This window comes from Dama dama, chromosome 12 (assembly GCF_033118175.1).
Source record: "Dama dama isolate Ldn47 chromosome 12, ASM3311817v1, whole genome shotgun sequence".
Classification (NCBI taxonomy): domain Eukaryota; kingdom Metazoa; phylum Chordata; class Mammalia; order Artiodactyla; family Cervidae; genus Dama; species Dama dama.
This window is the reverse complement of record NC_083692.1, coordinates 54,045,978-54,064,930: the sequence shown is the minus strand read 5'-3', so window position 1 is coordinate 54,064,930 and position 18,953 is coordinate 54,045,978. Positions and strand designations below refer to the sequence as shown.

General features: G+C 33.6%; 1 protein-coding gene across 2 annotated transcripts in view; it reads left to right on the top strand.

The window, feature by feature from the left end:
- Positions 1-18,953, top strand: part of VPS13C (vacuolar protein sorting 13 homolog C) — a 184,698-nt gene that overhangs the window by 38,350 nt on the left and 127,395 nt on the right. For both annotated transcript variants that reach the window (XR_009695120.1, XM_061157288.1), the window contains exons 7-16: positions 766-825; positions 2,925-2,984; positions 4,038-4,118; positions 5,005-5,062; positions 7,928-8,055; positions 9,577-9,683; positions 10,230-10,401; positions 11,546-11,608; positions 16,782-16,911; positions 17,473-17,567. Coding sequence is in view for 1 of the 2 variants with exons in the window: in XM_061157288.1 (XP_061013271.1) it covers positions 766-825; positions 2,925-2,984; positions 4,038-4,118; positions 5,005-5,062; positions 7,928-8,055; positions 9,577-9,683; positions 10,230-10,401; positions 11,546-11,608; positions 16,782-16,911; positions 17,473-17,567 (954 nt within the window). In the remaining variant the exon portion in view is untranslated. The remainder of the gene's footprint in view (positions 1-765; positions 826-2,924; positions 2,985-4,037; positions 4,119-5,004; positions 5,063-7,927; positions 8,056-9,576; positions 9,684-10,229; positions 10,402-11,545; positions 11,609-16,781; positions 16,912-17,472; positions 17,568-18,953) is intronic.

The following is an 18,953-nucleotide window of genomic DNA, read 5'->3' as shown; positions in this document are numbered from 1 at the left end:
TAGCTATACCAGATAATGGTTTTCCTGTTTGAGAAGGGTGTATGTGTCTCAAGTCCCTGATGGATGATTTAGAACATTATGTGATTTTTCTCTTGTCTCTAGTTTCCCTATTTTCTTTCATGACCAAAAAGCACTAATTTTTGTACATCTCTGAGATGTCAAAAACAAAGTCATCATACACACAATGGCATAGTTTAAGCACTGTGCATAAATATTACTTAGATATTGAAATGAGAAATAGATCAGTTTAATAATAGCAGATTTTGGGTTAAGGGATTGAGGGAATTAAATATTAAGGATCTTGAGCATCTTCTAACAGTTTTTTAAAGTGTCATTGGAAATTAAAGGTGTAGAGAGACAGTTCACATTTCTAAATGTGAAAATCTTTTAAAAATAATTTAGTGGCACTGTTTTATCTACAACTTCTTGTTTTATTTATCTATGGAGAACATCTTTAGTGCTATACATAAAGAGACTGTCTCTTTTAAAATATCTGGACAAGAATCTGTTTAGTCCTAGTTAGTGAGTGTTCTCACTTCTAGTAAAAAAATAGTTCCACTGGGAAAGTGTCATGTTAGTGTCAAGCCTACAAAATATGGAGAATCTCAGCCATGTTAGTGTCTTCCTTCCCTTTCTTCTCCACAAATCCATTTGTGTTGTGTAACTTACCTGTAAATTCATTGTCCTTTGTTGCCTGTTGTAGAGTGTGAAATGGATTTACCCTCACTATGAGTGTATTTTAATGTCACTTTTTTTCTTTGACAGATATCAGATCCAGAGCGGCCTCTTTCATTTGGTGTCACACTGGGAGAACTTAGTCTATTGGTAAAGTTGACTTCATTTAAAATTTCTGTGAAATCTTTCTCAGGGTGAATTTCCTAAATCAGCTATTGCTGCAAATAGCTGTTTTATTTTTATGTGTAACTTTTCTACAGCTTTTCTAGAAATTTACAATTTTAGCGATACTTTTATTATATTCTCTAATTATTTTGATTTATCTTTGTATTTAACAAATATAAAAATATTAAGAACAAGTGTTTTGAAAGTCTTAAAAGCATATCTTAAATGCGTAGTAAATTGGGGGAAGATAGATTTCCATAGAGTCAAGTTCTTATCCATGGTATAATTTCCAAATAGCTTGTACATGTGTATCTGTTTATATGTATGTATCTGTGTGTTTATTATATTGAAATGTACATGAGATAATTTATTTCGATTAAGTATTTTACAATGCAGTTTGTTTTTTCTTTTATGGTCCTTAGTGTATAGAGTGGGTATATCCTGGTTGGACATTTTTTTTTTTCTATTCTGGACAACTGAGTGGTAGGAAACATGTTTTAAAGTTAAGGACAGTGAGCAGTAAATCACATTGGGTATATTTTTGCTTTTTGATTAGTTATGTGAAGAGGGCCTTAGGAGGGAAAGAAGATGAAGGAAAAAGGAAAGAGAAGTAGTCTATTAAACAGGAAAAGGTCTCTGTTCCACGGACTCCTTAAGAATGATACATGCATACAGAGAAGTAGAGATATGCATCAGTTGAAGATCAAAGCAAAAAAAATTAACAGGTATTGGAGAAATAAAGGAAAGGGAGTTAAGGAAGCTAGTGTTTAATACACTGTTTATCCTCTGCTTGTCTCCAAAATAAATTTGAAGTAGCTTTCAATAAAAAAGAAATAATACTATAATACTTTGGAAGAACCAGAATCTGTGTTCTGAAAGGTAGAGGCATAATCATTCCAGAGAAATGAGACTAACAATATTAGTCATAAGAAAGGTCAGTATTTAATATTGAGCTTCTAGCAGACCAAATGAAAAACACAGAATAGTCGTGTGGCTTACTTTGCGTTGACCGATCACAGGAGTATGAGGGCAGAGGATGAGGTGTAGTTTCCTCACTGTGTGCTGTTGTCTGATCCTCTGTATCTTTCCTCAGAGTTTTCATACAGTTTTCTTTGCCTGTGTTACTCTTTTCCCTTAAACTGCCTGGTGATTCTATTCAGGTTTTAATATTTCCTTGAGATAGTACTGTTTCTCTCTCTCTCTCTTTTTTTTTTACTTTTAGAATTTACTCTTCCTTTTCTTTTTTTTTAATACTCCCCTTTGTATTTTATCAAAGCACCCATGACACCTTACTGTTCTGGTTACCATGTTGGTTTCCTTCTATCCAGCCGCCATTCATTAATTCAAGAGTACCTGTATTTTAGTGTTTTTGTGATGATTTAAATAAAGAGTTTGAATAAAATATTTGGCACATTGGCTCAATTTCAACTTCAGCTACTACATTGACTATTATAACAACAATAATAGCAGACTCACCTCTTTCTGTATCTGTACTGTTCCTTTTTTTCATCTTTTCAAATGCAAACTAACTCTTAAATCTTAGATAATCTCCCCACCTCTGACTGGATCCCATCCTCTCCTGTGTCCTTAAGAGCCTTTCCCCGACTCTTTCTCTTCTACCTTTTGTCCTTTCTTCCTTATTTCTGTCAATTTCCTTTTCTTTCCTAAATCTTCAACTCTTCTTCCTTGCCCACCGCTGTCTTCTAACCATTTAAGCGCATTTAAGTCTCTCCTTTATATTAAAATTAAAAAGCCTCTCCTTAACCTCCTCTTACTCCACTCAGCGACATCTAACTACTGCCTAGCTAGCTCCTTTTTTTTTTTAAATTCATACCCACTCTCAGACACAGAATAGCTCAGTAATTATTTTCTGGATGAATGAACTCAATTAAATTAGAACCTCATGAATTCTCTTTTTCACTGTTCCTTTGATTTTGTAATATATGTATGTGAAAAATAGGTAACTCACATTAGCCAGTATTAACTAGATGTCTTGTTATTTCTAAGTTATTTTATTACGGTTATTAGAGCACTGTTTTGTGATACATATACTTCATTTCACAGTTATTCTTTTTTTGTTTTAGACTGCAAACAAACACTGGACACCATGCATATTAAATGAAGCAGAAAAAATTATATACAAGGTACTAGACTAGACTTTTTAATCTACTTATTTTCCTAAGTACAAACATTTAATGTATTTTCTTCAAGAAACCTTGATAGAGCAGAATATACCATTGGAATGGGAGTTGAAAGTTTAGGGTTTAGTTTTGGCTCAGCTACTTACTATGTTACCTTCTAAAATTACCTATTCTGAGGTTTAGATTCTTCACCTAGAATATAAAGAAACTGGATGAAATTAATATTTCCCAAATTGTGTTTGATGGGGCATTAGATAATTGAGATAATATTAGATTTGTTGAAAAAATAATCTCTGGTCAAGTAAGATTACTGACTAAAACAGAAAGCTGTTCATAGTTAGACAGGTATATTTTATTTTGTTTTAAACTCTGGGATTTCACAATACTTTAAATATGCTAATAAACACTTTGAATCTTCCAAAGGGATATTTTGTATGTACCTTTCTCCACCTTTGTTGATCATAGAGTCCTCTTCCCTTCACCCTTCTTTTTGAAACAGCCATTTGTATTCATTGGAGGAATCATGTCTTTCTTATTCACTGAAATACTTACAGAGTCTGTTAAATACTAAATTCTCAATAAATATTTGATTATTGAATGAGTAAATCCCCTTGGGAACAGTGTTCCTGTGAGCACAATTCAGCAAATGCTAGATTAATAAGTGTTAGTTGCTCAGTCATTCCGACTCTCTGGACCCTATGGACTGTAGCCCGCCAGGCTCCTTGTCCATGGAATTGTCCAGGCAAAAATACTGGGGTAGATAGCCATTTCCTTCTCCAGGGGATCTTCCTGACTCTCAGATCGAACCTAGGTCTCCTGGGTTGCAGGCAGATTGTTTTTTTTACCATCTGAGCCACTAAGGAAGCCCAGATTAATAGTAAAGTCTCTGAATAACATATATTCATTTTCCTCCACTTTTGCATTATCTTCTTCCCTTTAAAAGTTCAAAATGACAATTGGATTAATTTGGTATAGTGAGCATGAGAATATTCTTTTAATATTGATACATAACTTCAGTTTGTTAGTTGCCTGATTTTTCCAATTTTTCTTTTATAGCTGATACGACTTGATAGTCTCAGCGCCTACTGGAATGTTAACTGCAGCATGTCTTACCAGGCATCAAGGGAAGAGATCTTGGTAATTTCAGTTTGTCCCCTGAATAGCTGACTGTACTCCTGAGATTTATTTTACGTACGAGGTCTCTAATGAGGACAAGATACTGGTCTTTTGCTTAAGTTGTAACTAAGTCAGAAGTGTGCAACACAGCTTTTGGAATTGACTCTATCTTAAGAATAGCACTTTAGTTTTTGAAGATCTTTGTGACATCTTTCACTTGACAGTGAGATGAGAACGTATACTATCAAATTAAAACTGGATTTATGGTTTTTCACACTCTCATTTTGATAGCATTCTGGTTGCATTGTGGAGTTTCATATGAGAATGATTATTTGAAGAGGATTGTAAAGAAAGATACCTGTTAGATTTTAAAAAATGTATCTGTAGCATATATTTTAAGCATTTACAGTGATGCATCATAGTGAATGATTGATTCAAAACTAAGCATACTAAGTCATGTCTTAAAGCTAAGCAGTCTTAGTCATTTTATTTACTTAGAAGAGAAAAGAACAGTTGAATTTTCTGAACTGAATTAATTCCAAGATTCTGTCTTTTATTTCTCAGAAAGATACTGTAATGGTTAATTTGCCTTTGTCTAGAAGGTGATTGAGATCCTAATTTATGAACGTGTGTGTGTACACATTATATACATTTTAAGTCAGAGTGGAACAGTCTTATGTTGTTTCTAGATATTTAGAATTTATAAAAATTATCTACTGAAGTAATATTCCAAAGAAATATATCTGTAAATAGTGCTCAGTGTGTTTTTCTTATGGACTAATAATTACAAAGTTGGGAATAAAGATACTGATTTAGAACCAAATTTTATGTGCGTGTATGTGTCAGGGGTGCTGAGAATATATACATTTTCTTTTTCATTCTTATATCATTCAAATTTTTTATTTAGGATCAGCTGAAAAGTGAAATTCTTACAAGTAACAACATACCCCCAAACCATCAATACAGTAAGTAATGGTAAAAGTTTATTTTATGTTATAGGAAACATGGAATTAAGTACTTTATTTTAATATATGTTTTCTGATAAAGTTATTTTGACAAAGAGAAAGTATTAATTTTATATGTTAGTGTCATGATACCACATATTCGGTATATATTTTGGTATTTAGAAATAGATTGTAACACTTACACCACTGGAGAGAGAGGGGCAGTGTGGCTACAGCTGCTAACAGTATGTTAGCAGCTAACCCCCTTGACCTCCATGTTTTTCCCTATCTTGTTATCGTCTGCTTTGTTTTAGGAATTAGATTTTCTTTTCTTTTCTTTGTTTAATAATGAAATCTCTGAGGTCTTGATACTCAGGTTACCTTGAACATGTCAGTATTGTAGTGTTAAGACAAACTACTCCAGAGGTTTTTAAAAAATGAAGTATAGATGATTATAGTGTAGCTTCCCAGGTGGCGCAGTGGTAAAAAATCTGCCTGCCAGTGCGAGAGATGCAGGAGTTGCAGGTTCAATCCCTGGATCAGGAAGATCCCTTGGAGCAGGAAATGCAATTCCCTCCAGTGCTCTTGCCTAGAAAATTCCATGGACAGAGGAGTTTGGTGGACTGCAGTCCATGGGGTTGCAAAGAGTTGGCTTGACTGAGCATGCATGCATGCATGCATGCATGCACATAGTTGATTTATAGTATTACGTTAATTTCAGGTATACAAAGTACAGATGATGTGTTTTTACAGATTATACTTCATTGTGGATTATTATAAGATATTGGGTCTAATTCCCTGTGCTATACAGTAAACCCTTATTGCTTATCTGTTTTATATGTTGTAGGTTGTACATATGAATCACATACCCTAATTTGTCCCTTCCCCTTTGCTCTCCTCTTTGGTAGCCACAAGTTTATTTTCTACATCTGTGAGTCTGTGTTTTGCATATTCAGTCATCTGTGTTTTTTTTAGATTCCATATATAAATGATATCATGTAATATTTGTCTTTGTCTTATTTCACTAAGCATAATATTCTCTGAGTTCATCCATATTGCTACATATGGCAGCATTTCATTCTTTTTTGTGGCTGAGTAATATTCTATTGTATATACGTACCATATTTTAATCCTTGCCTCTCTTGGTGGCATTTGGGTAGCTGGAATGTCTTGGCTGTTGTAAATAGTGCTGCTGTGAATACTGGGGTGCATGTGTCTTTTCAAATTAGTGTTTTTATTTTTTCAGGATATATACCCAGAAGTGGAATTGCTGGGTCATACGGTAGTTCTGTCTTTAGTTTTTTGAGGAACTTCCATACTGTTTTCAGTAGTGACTGCACCAGTTTACATTTCCCACTGACAATGTACAGGGGTTCCCTTTTCTTCACATTCTCTCCCAGCATTTGTTATTTGTAAACTTTTTGATGGTAGCCATTCTGACAGATGTGGGGGGTAAACTCACTGTTGCTTTGATTTGAATTTCTCCAGAGACCTTTTCTGTTTCTTGGAAGCCTTACCTTTATTTATTTTTAAGTAGATCTCTAACAAAGCTGCCTGTAAATTATTTGTCCCATACATTTTCTCTGTTATTCTTTTGTATATATTTAGTGTACCTCTTTATGTTTCTTCTCAGTTTTTATGCCCATGTTCTTCTATATTCCATACTACTATGGTTCACTATTGTTTTCTTTTTATTCTTTTATAGCTAACTGCCTTTATATGAATAGAGTTGGCACTTTCTCCTTATGTCCACAAGCGTGTCTATTTAATGATGGTAAAGCTTTCAGATGCTGTTAATTTGTGAGAGCATTTAGTTTCCTTCATGAAAGAACTTGTTCAGAAAAATCTGCGACTTTATTCTTGGGCATGTTTCAATTATAAATAACCTCTAAATAAGTTAAAAAATTTTATACAATCTTATGCATATTATAAATACTATAAGATATCACAATTTATATAATTTTAATACTGTTTACAATTATAATTTATTACATTAGTTTGCTCTGTCATATTCCCTGATACTCTTTTTTATTCTACTTAACTTCAAGAATATTATCTTCTTTTGAGTCTAAAACTATATATGTAATAATTATTTTGAAAATTATAAAGTAGTAGGCAATTTTTTCTGGGTAATATGAATTTCAGTCATGATTCTGTTTCTAAATTCTAATTATGATTAAATAAGATTAAAATTAATCAAGTTTTATTTCCTATCTTGTATTGTTATTTTTTGTGGGGGCATCTCAGGCAATAATGATTATTTTTGAAAAATTTTTATTGGAGTAGAGTTGATTTACAATGTTTTGTTAGTTTCGTGTGTGCAGCAAAGTGAATCAGTTTTATATATATATATATATCTCCACTTTTTTTAGATTCTTTTCCCATTTAAGCCATTACAGAGTATTGAGCAGAGTTCCCTGTGCTATACAGTAGGTCCTTATTAGTTATCTGTTTTATATATTATAGTAATGTGTATATGTCAGTCCCAATCTCCCAATTTATCCATACCCCTGTATTAGTATTTTTAATAAATAATAAAATCATTAAATATCTTGCAGCAAGGAAGAGAAACATAGTTTTACACAGATGTAAATAATCAAGATTAGATTGTGTATATTTTGTGCATTTCTTACTTAGAAGCATAGAACACCATCTTCCTCCTTGGAGATTCCCCTTTTACCATTGAGTTTGGGAATTCTTATTATGTAGATAAATAGATGCTTAAATAGTTTTTGGTGGTGATTTTTTTTTTTTTTTACATTTTTTTAAAATGTATTTTTGATCATTTTTCTTTACTTTCAGGGTAACAGTGTTCTCATAACTATTTACAGTTATTCATAGGTAAGGGCTTATAAACTTATCTTATGTCTTCCCATGTTGTTTAAGTTTTTCAGCCAATATCAGCCTCTGCAAAACTTTACATGAATCCTTATGCAGAAACAGAGCTCAAAACACCTAAACTTGATTGGAACATAGAAGTACAAAATATTGCTATTGAACTGACCAAACCTCAGGTAAGATTCATTTAAGTACTTACAGCTTTGACTAGCCTTGAATCTCAACAACTTTTGTCCTCTGACTGTTCCTACTTCACTGCTCTGGGGGTTCTTTTGGTTTGTTATTGTTGAGTTTTGACTCCTAAAAATAGATTATATGTATATTTTTAAAATAAAATAAATATCAAATATAAGAAATAGTTTTCTTTCATTTTTTTCTGATTTTCACCTTATTGGTGGAGAATCCTACCAAATTATAGTGCATGACATGGTTCCATTTAATTCCCAGTTCTTGATGCAAGGTTTTAATAGTTTTATTTTCCTTCCTCAGATTTTAATAGCAAACACTCTTACATTAAATATTGTTTAGTTAATTTTTACAACAGCTGTGTTGGCATTTTTTTTTCCTTTACTTGTTTCTCAAGTTTGGTTATGTGCCTAAGGAGTTTTAGTGACTAATCTGGAGAACTGGAAGTGAAAGGAGAATGAGGGGTTTATAGTTAATTGAACTTTTAGCCCAGTGCAGTCCAGTACACATATAATGCAAGTTATATGTGTTATTTTAAATTTTTAGTAGCTACATTAGCAAAGTAAGGAAAGAGGGAATTAATTACTAAAATTAATAACATTTTATTTAACTTAATGTACCCCAAATATAATCATTTCAACATGTGAAAAGTGAAAGTGAAGTCGCTCAGTCGCGTCCAACTCTTTGCAACCCCACGGACTGTAGACTACCAGGCTCCTCTGTCCATGGGATTTTCCAGGCAAGAGCACTGGAGTGGGATGCCCTTTCCTTCTCCATAGGATCTTCCCGACTCAGGGATCAAACCCGTGTCTCCTGCATTGTAGGCTTTACCATCTGAGCCCCCAGGGAAGTGATTACATTTCAACATGTAATCAAAATTAAAAATTGTTACAATATTTTATATCCTTTTGTTTTTTCTTAAGTCTTCAAAATTTGGGGTATGTTTTACACTTAGAAATGCATTTAAGTTCCTGCTGTCCACATGTTAAGTACTAGTAACTCTTAGGTTAAACCTCTTTTTTCTTCATCTATCTTCTTGCTGTGTGTGTGTGTTTTCCTCCATTTGAGCTGTTTTGTATTGGTGGTTAAATAATTTTATCTTGCTTTAGTTATGCAGTAATTCCCTGGAGCAATTTGGAAACTTAGCTTATAGGTTGCCACTACTTGAAATGACGGTCCAGAGGAAAGTATATTTAGTTTTAGCACTAAGCGAGTTTCATGTCAGTAGTAACAGACACCATATTTCATTGGTTCTAAGATTTACATTTATTTCACACTTTAATATACGTGAAAATAGGATGTATATTATTATCGGTGGTATGATGTTTAATCGGCAGTGCTTAATATTATCTTACAATTGGTGGTTTCTTAAATTTGATGAGATATATTATTGAATCACCAAGCAACTGTGGTATTCATTGTTCAAGTCTCACTAGGCAGAAAATATAATAAAATTTGGTGTTTATCCATGTTGTGATGTAACAGATGTAACTTGGTTTTTGTTTTAATAGTACTTAAGTATGATCGACCTTTTGGAGTCAGTGGATTACATGGTTAGAAATGCTCCTTACCGAAAATATAAGCCTTATTTACCACTTCATACCAATGGTCGACAATGGTGAGTTAGAATTTTTAAAAAATATTTTATGTAATCATATGATTAGGAACTCTCAGAGCTAACAGACCTTTAAAGACATGTAGCGAAGCCACTTTTTTTCAACAGACATTAGAGGGCTGTCTTTTATAGTATGTCCTTGTTCCTTTTTTTTGTAAAGACATTCTCTCGTACTCATGCTCCTAGATTAAATTCTTAACTTAGCATTCAAGACTTTCAACATTTTTTTGATCATATTGCCCTTCAGTCATGCATGTGAACTCACTGTCACAAATATATTGAGATATTATTAATTTCATACAGCATGTCATTTGTCTTTATTATTTTGCTTTGGCATACCCTCTTCCTGGAATGATTTGCTTATTTTATAATGTATTTAAATCAGAGAATTGAAGTATTGGGGAACTGAAATGTTATGGCTGAACCTTTGTAAGAATAGAGTTAATAAGAACAGAAACAGTAACAGTGTAGCTGTAAAATGTCAATGCTATTTTCCTGCTTTTTTAAACCTTCGCATTCCAACGTGCATTAACAAAATTTAATTTGTAGGTGGAAATACGCAATTGATTCTGTTCTTGAAGTTCATATAAGAAGGTATACACGGATGTGGTCATGGAGTAATATAAAAAAACACAGACAATTGCTCAAGAGTTATAAAAGTGCCTATAAAAATAAGCTAACCCAGACTAAAGTCCCAGAAGAAACACAGAAACAAATTCAGGTATATCTTGCATGTATTGGGAAGCTGTCATTTGTTAAATCATCCTTAAGTGTTAATTTTTCTAGATTTAAATTAAAAGACAATTTTAGGAGGAATAATACGGAGTTCTTTTTGAGAGAACTGTATGGAAAATGCAAAGTGTTTTTATCTGTTTTTTTCCTTTTAAAAATACCTTCCTAATATCAGCCTACTATAAACTATTTGGAGAAATGTATTTAGTTTTTATAATAATAATATTTAGAAAATCAGTGTCAGAGCTGTTTAAATATGTAATTATTATTAGCTAAATATGTATTGTTTGTTTTGTTCGGGGCTTTTTTTTAAAGAGGTCAAAGTATTTGTAAAAAATAGTTCTTATTCCTTAAGATAGGAGTCTTATTTACCCTCTTTTGAAATACAGAAAAACACTGTACTAAATATATAATTTGCTGAATATCATCTGGTCTTGATTATATCACTATTTTTGCCACAAATTCATAATGTAAAGAATTAATTGTTATTCTGAAATATATGACAATCACTAGTATTATATATTAGAAAAAGTGTCAATTTTCTCAACATCTTAGATCTGTTATTCTCATGTATAAAATGGAGATAGTATGTATCTTATACAGTTTGTGGGAATTGCATGAAATAACAGGTAGAACATCTGACAAACAGGTCACCCAGGTCATGTTAGATTCCCCTTACATAAATTCCCCAAGTCAGTTTCTGCTTTAGCATACTTGATTTGAAGAATTTTACATGCTTAAATTTTGTATTTTATTAAGGTGCCTTTAGTATAATGATTTTAAAGTAGCACAGAGAAGAGGGAGTCCAAAGTAACAACCATAAGGCTAATACCTAAAGCAGGTCCCCCTCTTAAATAATTTGTTTCCATTTGCATGTGTGGCTGTCTCTGTATTGTTGTGGTTTCATTAAATTCTTTGTTTCATGGTTAATGAGTTAACTTTTTTGAAAAACTGTTCTCACATTGCAAAATGTAAGAATGTAAAAGCCAAATATCTGTTCAGATTTATACTTACACTTTCATTAGATCACAGATACTGTTTGTTCATGGACAGGAATAAGCCTAGAAATAGAGATGAAAAAATTTTGTTTAATGACCATATTCTTTGTTTACAAGTGTCCCTTTGTTTTATAGGACTTGGAGAAGACACTAGATGTTTTTAACATAATTTTAGCAAGGCAACAAGCACAAGTTGAGGTAATCATTTTTATTAGCTGACTTTATGTTTTAAGTGGGTTATTACTACTCCTTTAAACCTGGAATCAAGAAGTTAAGTTGCATAGAGAGTTGTTTAGATTTACTCAAATGAAAATAAAGGTTGAATTTTCATGACTCAGTCTCAGGAAAAAATAAAATTGGAATATTGGGGGAAAAAAACCTCAGTAGTATGAAGGGGAAAAATTTATAATTTTATAACAAAATTTTTGTTAATCCCCCAAAAGAAAGTAAGTAAAAGTCAAACATAGTCCTAGCAACACAGAATGCTGGTGTTAACATTTTGATATGTAGGCTTCCAGTTTTTCTCTCATGCATATGTATCTAGTTACTTATGCTTTTTAGCCCCTATTTCTTTCCCTTTATTTCCTCTTCCTTCCCTTCCTTCACCCATCTTCTTTTCCCCCTCCTTCTCTCTTCCTTCCTTCCTTTTCTACTTTTCTAAAATTGGATTCAGTCTCTTTGTAATATTTTGAGTACTTACAATCTCTTAGTAGTAATAATTACTGACTTACGTTACTTGGTAACTTCTCCTCATTGTTCCTTGTCATTTCTATTATTCTGTAACGTAACTTTTTTGGAAATTAAGAGATAGTTAGGGAGATTGTGATGAACATATACACACTGCTGTATTTAAAATGGATCACCAATAAGGACCTACTGTATAGCAGATGGAATTCTGCTCAATGTTATGTAGCACCCTGGATGCGAGGGAAGCTTGGGGGAGAATTTATGCATGTGTGTGTATGGCTGAGTCCCTTGCTGTTCACCTGAATCTGTCACAACACTGTTCATCGACTTTGTTGTTGTCCAGTCTCCCAGTGGCCTCTGACTCTCTGCGACCACGTGTAATGCAGCATACCAGGGCTCCCATTCCCTCACCACCTCCCAGAGTTTGTCTGATTTTCATTGGTGATGCCATCCAGCCATCTCACCCTCTGTCACCCCCTTCTCCTCCTGCCTTCAATCTTTCCCAGCATCAGGGCCTTTTCCAATGAGTTGGCTCTTATAAGGTGCATTTCAGCAAAGCACTGAAGATCATGAGGGAGTCAACCAGAAAGATACCTGAGGAAAAAGTATACCAGGCAGAAAAGTAGCAAAGCAAGCTGAAAGGTTTCGGGCTAGGAGCACATCTGACTCATTCAGGGAACTAAGTAGAGTGGTGAAAGAGAGGAGACACCCTTGGCTGTGGCTAATGAGGTCAGAGAAGTCAGGTGGTAGAGGAGTGGGAGAGGTGCTTGTCAGTATTGGGGAGGATGTCAGATTGTGTAAAGTGTTACAAGCAGTTGTGTGGATTTGGGCTTATATTCTGAGTTAAGGAGCTATTTTAAGAACAGAATGATACAGTCCAATGTAGGTTTTTAAAAGTTACTCTGGCTGCTCCTTTGAAAACAAAAGCCCATAGAGGGACAACAAGGATGAAAATGGGGAGGACAATTAGGATGCTATTGAAATATTTGAGGTGAGAGATAATAGAAGCTTGGCTGAGAATAGTGGCAGTGGAGGTGATGAGAAAGGGTCAGATTCTGGAAATATTTTGAAGATAGAGCCAGTATTTCCCATCTGATTAGATATGGGTTTTATGAAAGAGAAGTTGGAAGTGACTATAGGGATTTTGGCTTGGAGCAGTTGGGAAGGATGGAGTTGCTGTGAAATGGGATGGGGGCGACTGGATGGAACATGCTTGAGTGAGATGGGAGAAGATCAGAAGTTCTTTCTGAGACTGATAGTTTAAGCTATCATATATTAACTTGAAGATAGGGAGTATGCAGTTGGATGTGTGAATGTGGAGTTTGGAAGAGAGGTCTGTGCTGGATATATATACACATTTAGAAGGGGTCAGCACATAGATGTTATTTAAAAAGCCATGGCATTGGATGAGATCACCTAAGAAGTTAGAGTACCTGGAGTCCAAAGACCCAAAGTATTTGTATTGTTTATAGGTCAGAGAAGTGAGAGCCGTGGTTACCATGGAGGAGTTGCCAGAGAGGTAGGCTGAAAGCTCTATGACTGTAATAACCTCAAAGTCAAGTGAGGAAAGGATGTCAGGGAACAGGGAGTGATCAGCTGTGACAGATGCATCTCATTGGTTAACTGAAATGAGGACTGAGGATTTATCAAATTTGGGATGTTTCAGCCATATTTCTTCAAATAATTTTTTAGTTCCTATTTCTTCCTTCTTTCCTTCTTGGTCTCCAAATTTCAAATGTGTCTATGTATATATATATATATAATACACACACACGCACATATATATATACACACACACACACACAACACACACATGTATGTGACCACAGGTTCTTGAGGTCTTATTCATTTTTTTCCTTTAATCTTTTTTTCCTCTCTGTTCTTCTGATTGGATAGTTTCTCTTCATCTGTTTTCAAGCTTACTTTTCCCTCTGTCATCTCCATTTTACTATTGAACCCATCTTCATTTTTTTATTTCAGATATTCTATCTTCCAGGTCTAGAATTCTTACTGAATTCATTTTTATAGTTTCCATTTCTCTCTGAAAATTTCAGTCTTTTTAGTAATTTCTAATGTATTTCTGTTTATCTCATGTAACATGGATACAGTGACTCTCTGATAGTTTAAACATCTTGACTATGACTATTGGCATATGTAGACTTTTTCCCTTGAGAAATGGTCACATTTTTCTTTGTCTGTTTTGTTTTTCTATGTCAAATAATTTTGGTTTGTATTCTGGATGATGTGATTATTATACTATATGTCCTTTGGAAAATGTTTGATATTTTGTTTTAACACACAGTCTGGTTCGGTTTTGATTTTAAGTTGTGTTTTGCCTTCTGTGGATAGTGGTTTAAATCTCAGTTCAGTTCTTTCAGCCTTTGGTGTGATGGTTTGAGTCTGTTTTGCACATGAGTAATACAGGAGTTTGAGACTCATGCAGATGATTTATATCCTGCTTCAGGTCTCTAAACTTTTGCTGCTTTCATTTAGATCAGTTTCATACTGAAGTGAAAGTTTGTCATTGGATTTAGCCATAAAGAAATCATTTAAAGAGCAAATTTTATAGGATATTATAGGTAGAAGTTTGATAGGAATGAGAGAAAGTGGAAGATGAGGAATTGGAGAGAGTAAGTGCAGGCAGTCCTGATACTTCATTGTAAGTGGAAAACAAGGTAAAGGGTGGCAACTGGTGGGCATTGTGGAGTCAAGGAAAGGTTTTCTAAGTTACTTCTGTGGCTCAGATGGTAGAGAAACTGCAATGCAGGAGACCCGGGTTCAATCCCTGGGTAGGGAAGATCCCCTGAAGAAGGGAATGGGCAACCCACTCCAGTATTCTCGCCTAGAGAATACTATGGACAGAGGAGCCTGATGAGCTATAGTCTATGGAATTGCAGAGAGTTGGACATGACTGAGTGACTAACACTTTTGTTTCTTTTAAAAAAAATACTGTGTTCTGTTTTATATAGTATTCCATAGAATTGTTTATCCAACATAATTTTGAATAACTGACTAATATTCCATTCTGTTTGTGTACTAGAATTTGCTTCGCTATTTACTCCCGGTTATATTTAATTATAAATGACACTATAGTGAGTAGCCTTGTCGTTACATTTTCTGAAGCATTTCTTATTTTTTTAAGGACAAATTCCTCAAGGTGGGTCAGAGAGTGTCTGAGTATTTTAAAAGGTATTTGCTACTGCCGTGGATTGTTCCTATGAATTAGAGGAGTAGTTTTCCAGAAGAAACAGTTAATTCCAATCCTCCTTAAATTAAGTGGCTTCAATTTAATTAGGTATTCTTAATAACACTTACCAGTTGCTTGAAAATTGAAGGAAGAAGATAAATTATTAGTTGTTTTAGCTAAAGAAGGGCGGGATGTAGATGAAGAGATGACGATTAGATTCATCCAAAATTGATGCTTTTTTGTTATAATAGAAAATCTGCAGGACCAGAGAGTTTAGAATGTAGGTTGAGGATTGGCTGAAGTTATTTACCTTGGCCCTTTAGCTAGATAAGGAAGGGAAGTGAAGGCAATAGAGGTGGTATTTAGGAAAAAGTGAAAGGGATCTGCATCCCTGTTCGTATTAGTTTTATACACATTGTTAAAGTTCTTTTTGGTCTCATATAGATATATTTTACTGTGAAAAATAAAAATGCATACTAATCTATGCTAGGAGAACAAAGAAGTTAAATATTATTTCATATAGAATACAGACCAGCCAGCTATGTATTTTTTTTTACCCATTACATTTCTGACTCTTGAAGATGGATTAAGCTTGACAAAAGATAGTTACAGCTGAGGTATAACTGAGACCATCAGTGATTTTGTGAACAGATATAGACCTGTTTCCCTGTATAATATCTACTTGTCAAAGATAGCTTAGTTTAAATTGAGTTGTTAATCAAACTGTTCTCTTTACTGTATAATTCAGCTCTTTTCTTTAACTTCTCTTTTGAATTATTTCACTTTTTGGTATACACTGAAGCTTGCAGTATGTTACCAATTCACTACCAATTTAAAATATTTTAAAGTGGGAAAATTATTTACTTATTCAGGGAATGAGAAGATAGAGTCTAAATTACTTAAACCCTTTATTCTTTTTATCCTTTCATTTTCTACTCTTGAGTTATTCATCTGTATTTTACTAAAAAGGGGTGAAGACAAGGAGCAGCAGATAAGCCAAGGTTTGTTGAGAAAGAGGATGAAATGAGATTTGAGCACTTTCTAATTTTATTTATATTCTGTTCCCAAACTGTGTTCATAGTAAGTCAACAGTGTGTATGAATTATGAAATAAGATTGTTAAAGTTTATTTTCGAGAATGGGAGTATCTTCCTTTCAGGGAACTTTTCATTTTAAAAACTTGCTGTCCTCTTGACTTCTTACCTTATAAATTTAGAAGACACATTGCTCAGAAGGATTTTACTTGAAACCTTTTCTGAATCACTCACAAAATGCAACTTCATCAGAAAGCTGTCAGTATGTGTGGAAAGTAATTAATAGTGAGATTGTATTAACCAGATAATGCTGAGAATCAGTTCAGAAGGAACTAGCTGTATTGACTACTTTTAACTTAATGTAGTGTTAAAAAAAAAATGTAACCACTGTTCTTACCTGCCTGGACCTGAAAGTGAAGAGGGCATGTATTCTTTAATTAAATTTTTTGATTTTTAATTTTTAGGTGATTCGATCAGGGCAGAAATTGAAGAAAAAGTCTACTGACACAGCCGAGAAACGTGGAGGCTGGTTTAGTGGGTTTTGGGGTAAGAAGGAATCTAAGAAAAAAGATGAAGAATCTTTGATTCCTGAAAGTAAGTTCCAAGTCATATGACTTATTGCATGCTGGTAAGGAAAAAATATATAAATTATGCTTTAGCTAGTTAGTTGAATTTTACTTTGTAATAATTTTGAAGTAAAAATAGCTCAGTATAGTAAACATATAAGCAGATATATCAGGATGGAACATTTCCATGTTTATTTAAAAGGAGACTTTGAATTTTTGAGAAAAGTCATTTGTGTAAAAATTTGAAAGTTGAAATTCAGAAATCTCACATGTAGCATTCTTTATTGTTATTTTTTACATGGATATTTAATTAGATGTTTCACTTAATTTTTAAAATACTTAGGAGATTGTAAAATTGCTGTGTGACACATGAGTTGCCTTGATGTTATGTCTGCATTTTCTTGACCTAAATAAGCAAAATACATGATGTTTAACAAGTCAACATAGTATACTAGAGGAAATTACATTGCTGCTTTTGCTTCAGCGTTTGTGTGTATAAATTTAGGCCACCTGTTAATTTGGTTTGATTTTATTCACAGTCTCTGTAAGACTGAAGCAGTTGATTTCTTAAAATATTGTTTTTTTATAGCTATTGATGATCTCATGACACCAGAGGAAAAAGATAAGCTTTTCACGGCTATTGGTTATAGTGAGAGCACTCACAACCTGACTTTACCCAAGCAGGTAATTATTTAGGTGGTAATTATTCAGGTGGTTTCATTTTTCTGTATTATCTTGAACTGGATTAAACAAGTTATTGATTTTTAAAGTAGCTAGTAAAAGTATGCTGCAGTTTGTTTCTGCTTTGTTGTTGCTGTTGAGTTGCTAAGTCATGTGGGACTCTGCCTCCTCATGGTCTGCAGCACACCGGGCTCCTCTGTCCTCTACTTCCCGGAATTTGCTCAAATTCATGTCCATTGAGTTGGTGATGCTATTCTGGCACCACAGTGGGAAAGTTGTGCTTTACTGTTTGTTTGTTTCAGTCAGACCTTACCATTTAAAACTGTTTCCAACTTTTGATTTACTTGCTTTAATGAGTGTGAGAATAACCTGATAAAAAGTACTTATTGCAGAGGTAATTAAGTCTTTTTTATCTTTCTTGTGTGTGTGAAATATAACTCCTGTATGAAAGAGTGAGCAAATTCAAAATTTGTTGCTCATTGGATTTGTCATAAAGCACAACTATGTAATTACCATCAAGGTTAATTTATGGACCTTGCAATAGATAGGGCATTATTATGAGATCTATCTCTGTTCTTTGACTAGTTGTATTTTGCTCATTTTCATTGCTGTGTAGGTATTTTCATTTGGAAATACCACTTTATTTATACTTTTGTTGATTGGCATTTGGGTTGTTCCTGGTTTTGGTTGTTACACTGTTAATTGCTTGTAAATGTCTTTTAGTGGGCATATGAGGTTTTCTGCTCATTATATCCTTTGGAATGGAATTGCTGTATCATAGGGTATGAGTATATTTAACTTCAGTAGATTCTGCTAAATACTTTTCCAATGTGAAAAACATTTCTATCAGTAGTATATGAGGATTCTCATTATTCTACTTCTTTACCAACTCTTATCATTATCAGTCCTTTAAATTTATCCATTCTAAATGGTGAATATGTAGTATTTCATTGTGATTTTAATTTGTATTTCTTGGATAACTGAAGAGGTTTTTCACTTTTTTGTATATCCTTTTTTGTGAAGTGACTTTTGAGTCTCTTGTTTCTTACTGGATTGGCTTTTTCTTGTTGATTTGTAGAAGCCTTTTATGTATTTGTTACATTAAATTACATGACATCCTTAGAAATTATTCATCTTATAACTGGAAGTTTGTAGCTTTGACTGCCTCCACGTATTTCCCCAAAACTCTGCTCCCTGTTCCTGGTACCCACCAGTCTATTCTCTGTTCCTGTGAATCTTATCTTTTTAGGTTCCACATATAAGTGACTTACTTCACTTAGCATAATGTCCTCAAGCTACATACATGTTGTTGCAGGATTTCCTTCCTTTTTATGGCTAAATAATATTCCATCATGTATATCCACACCACATTTTCTTTATTTTTTCAAC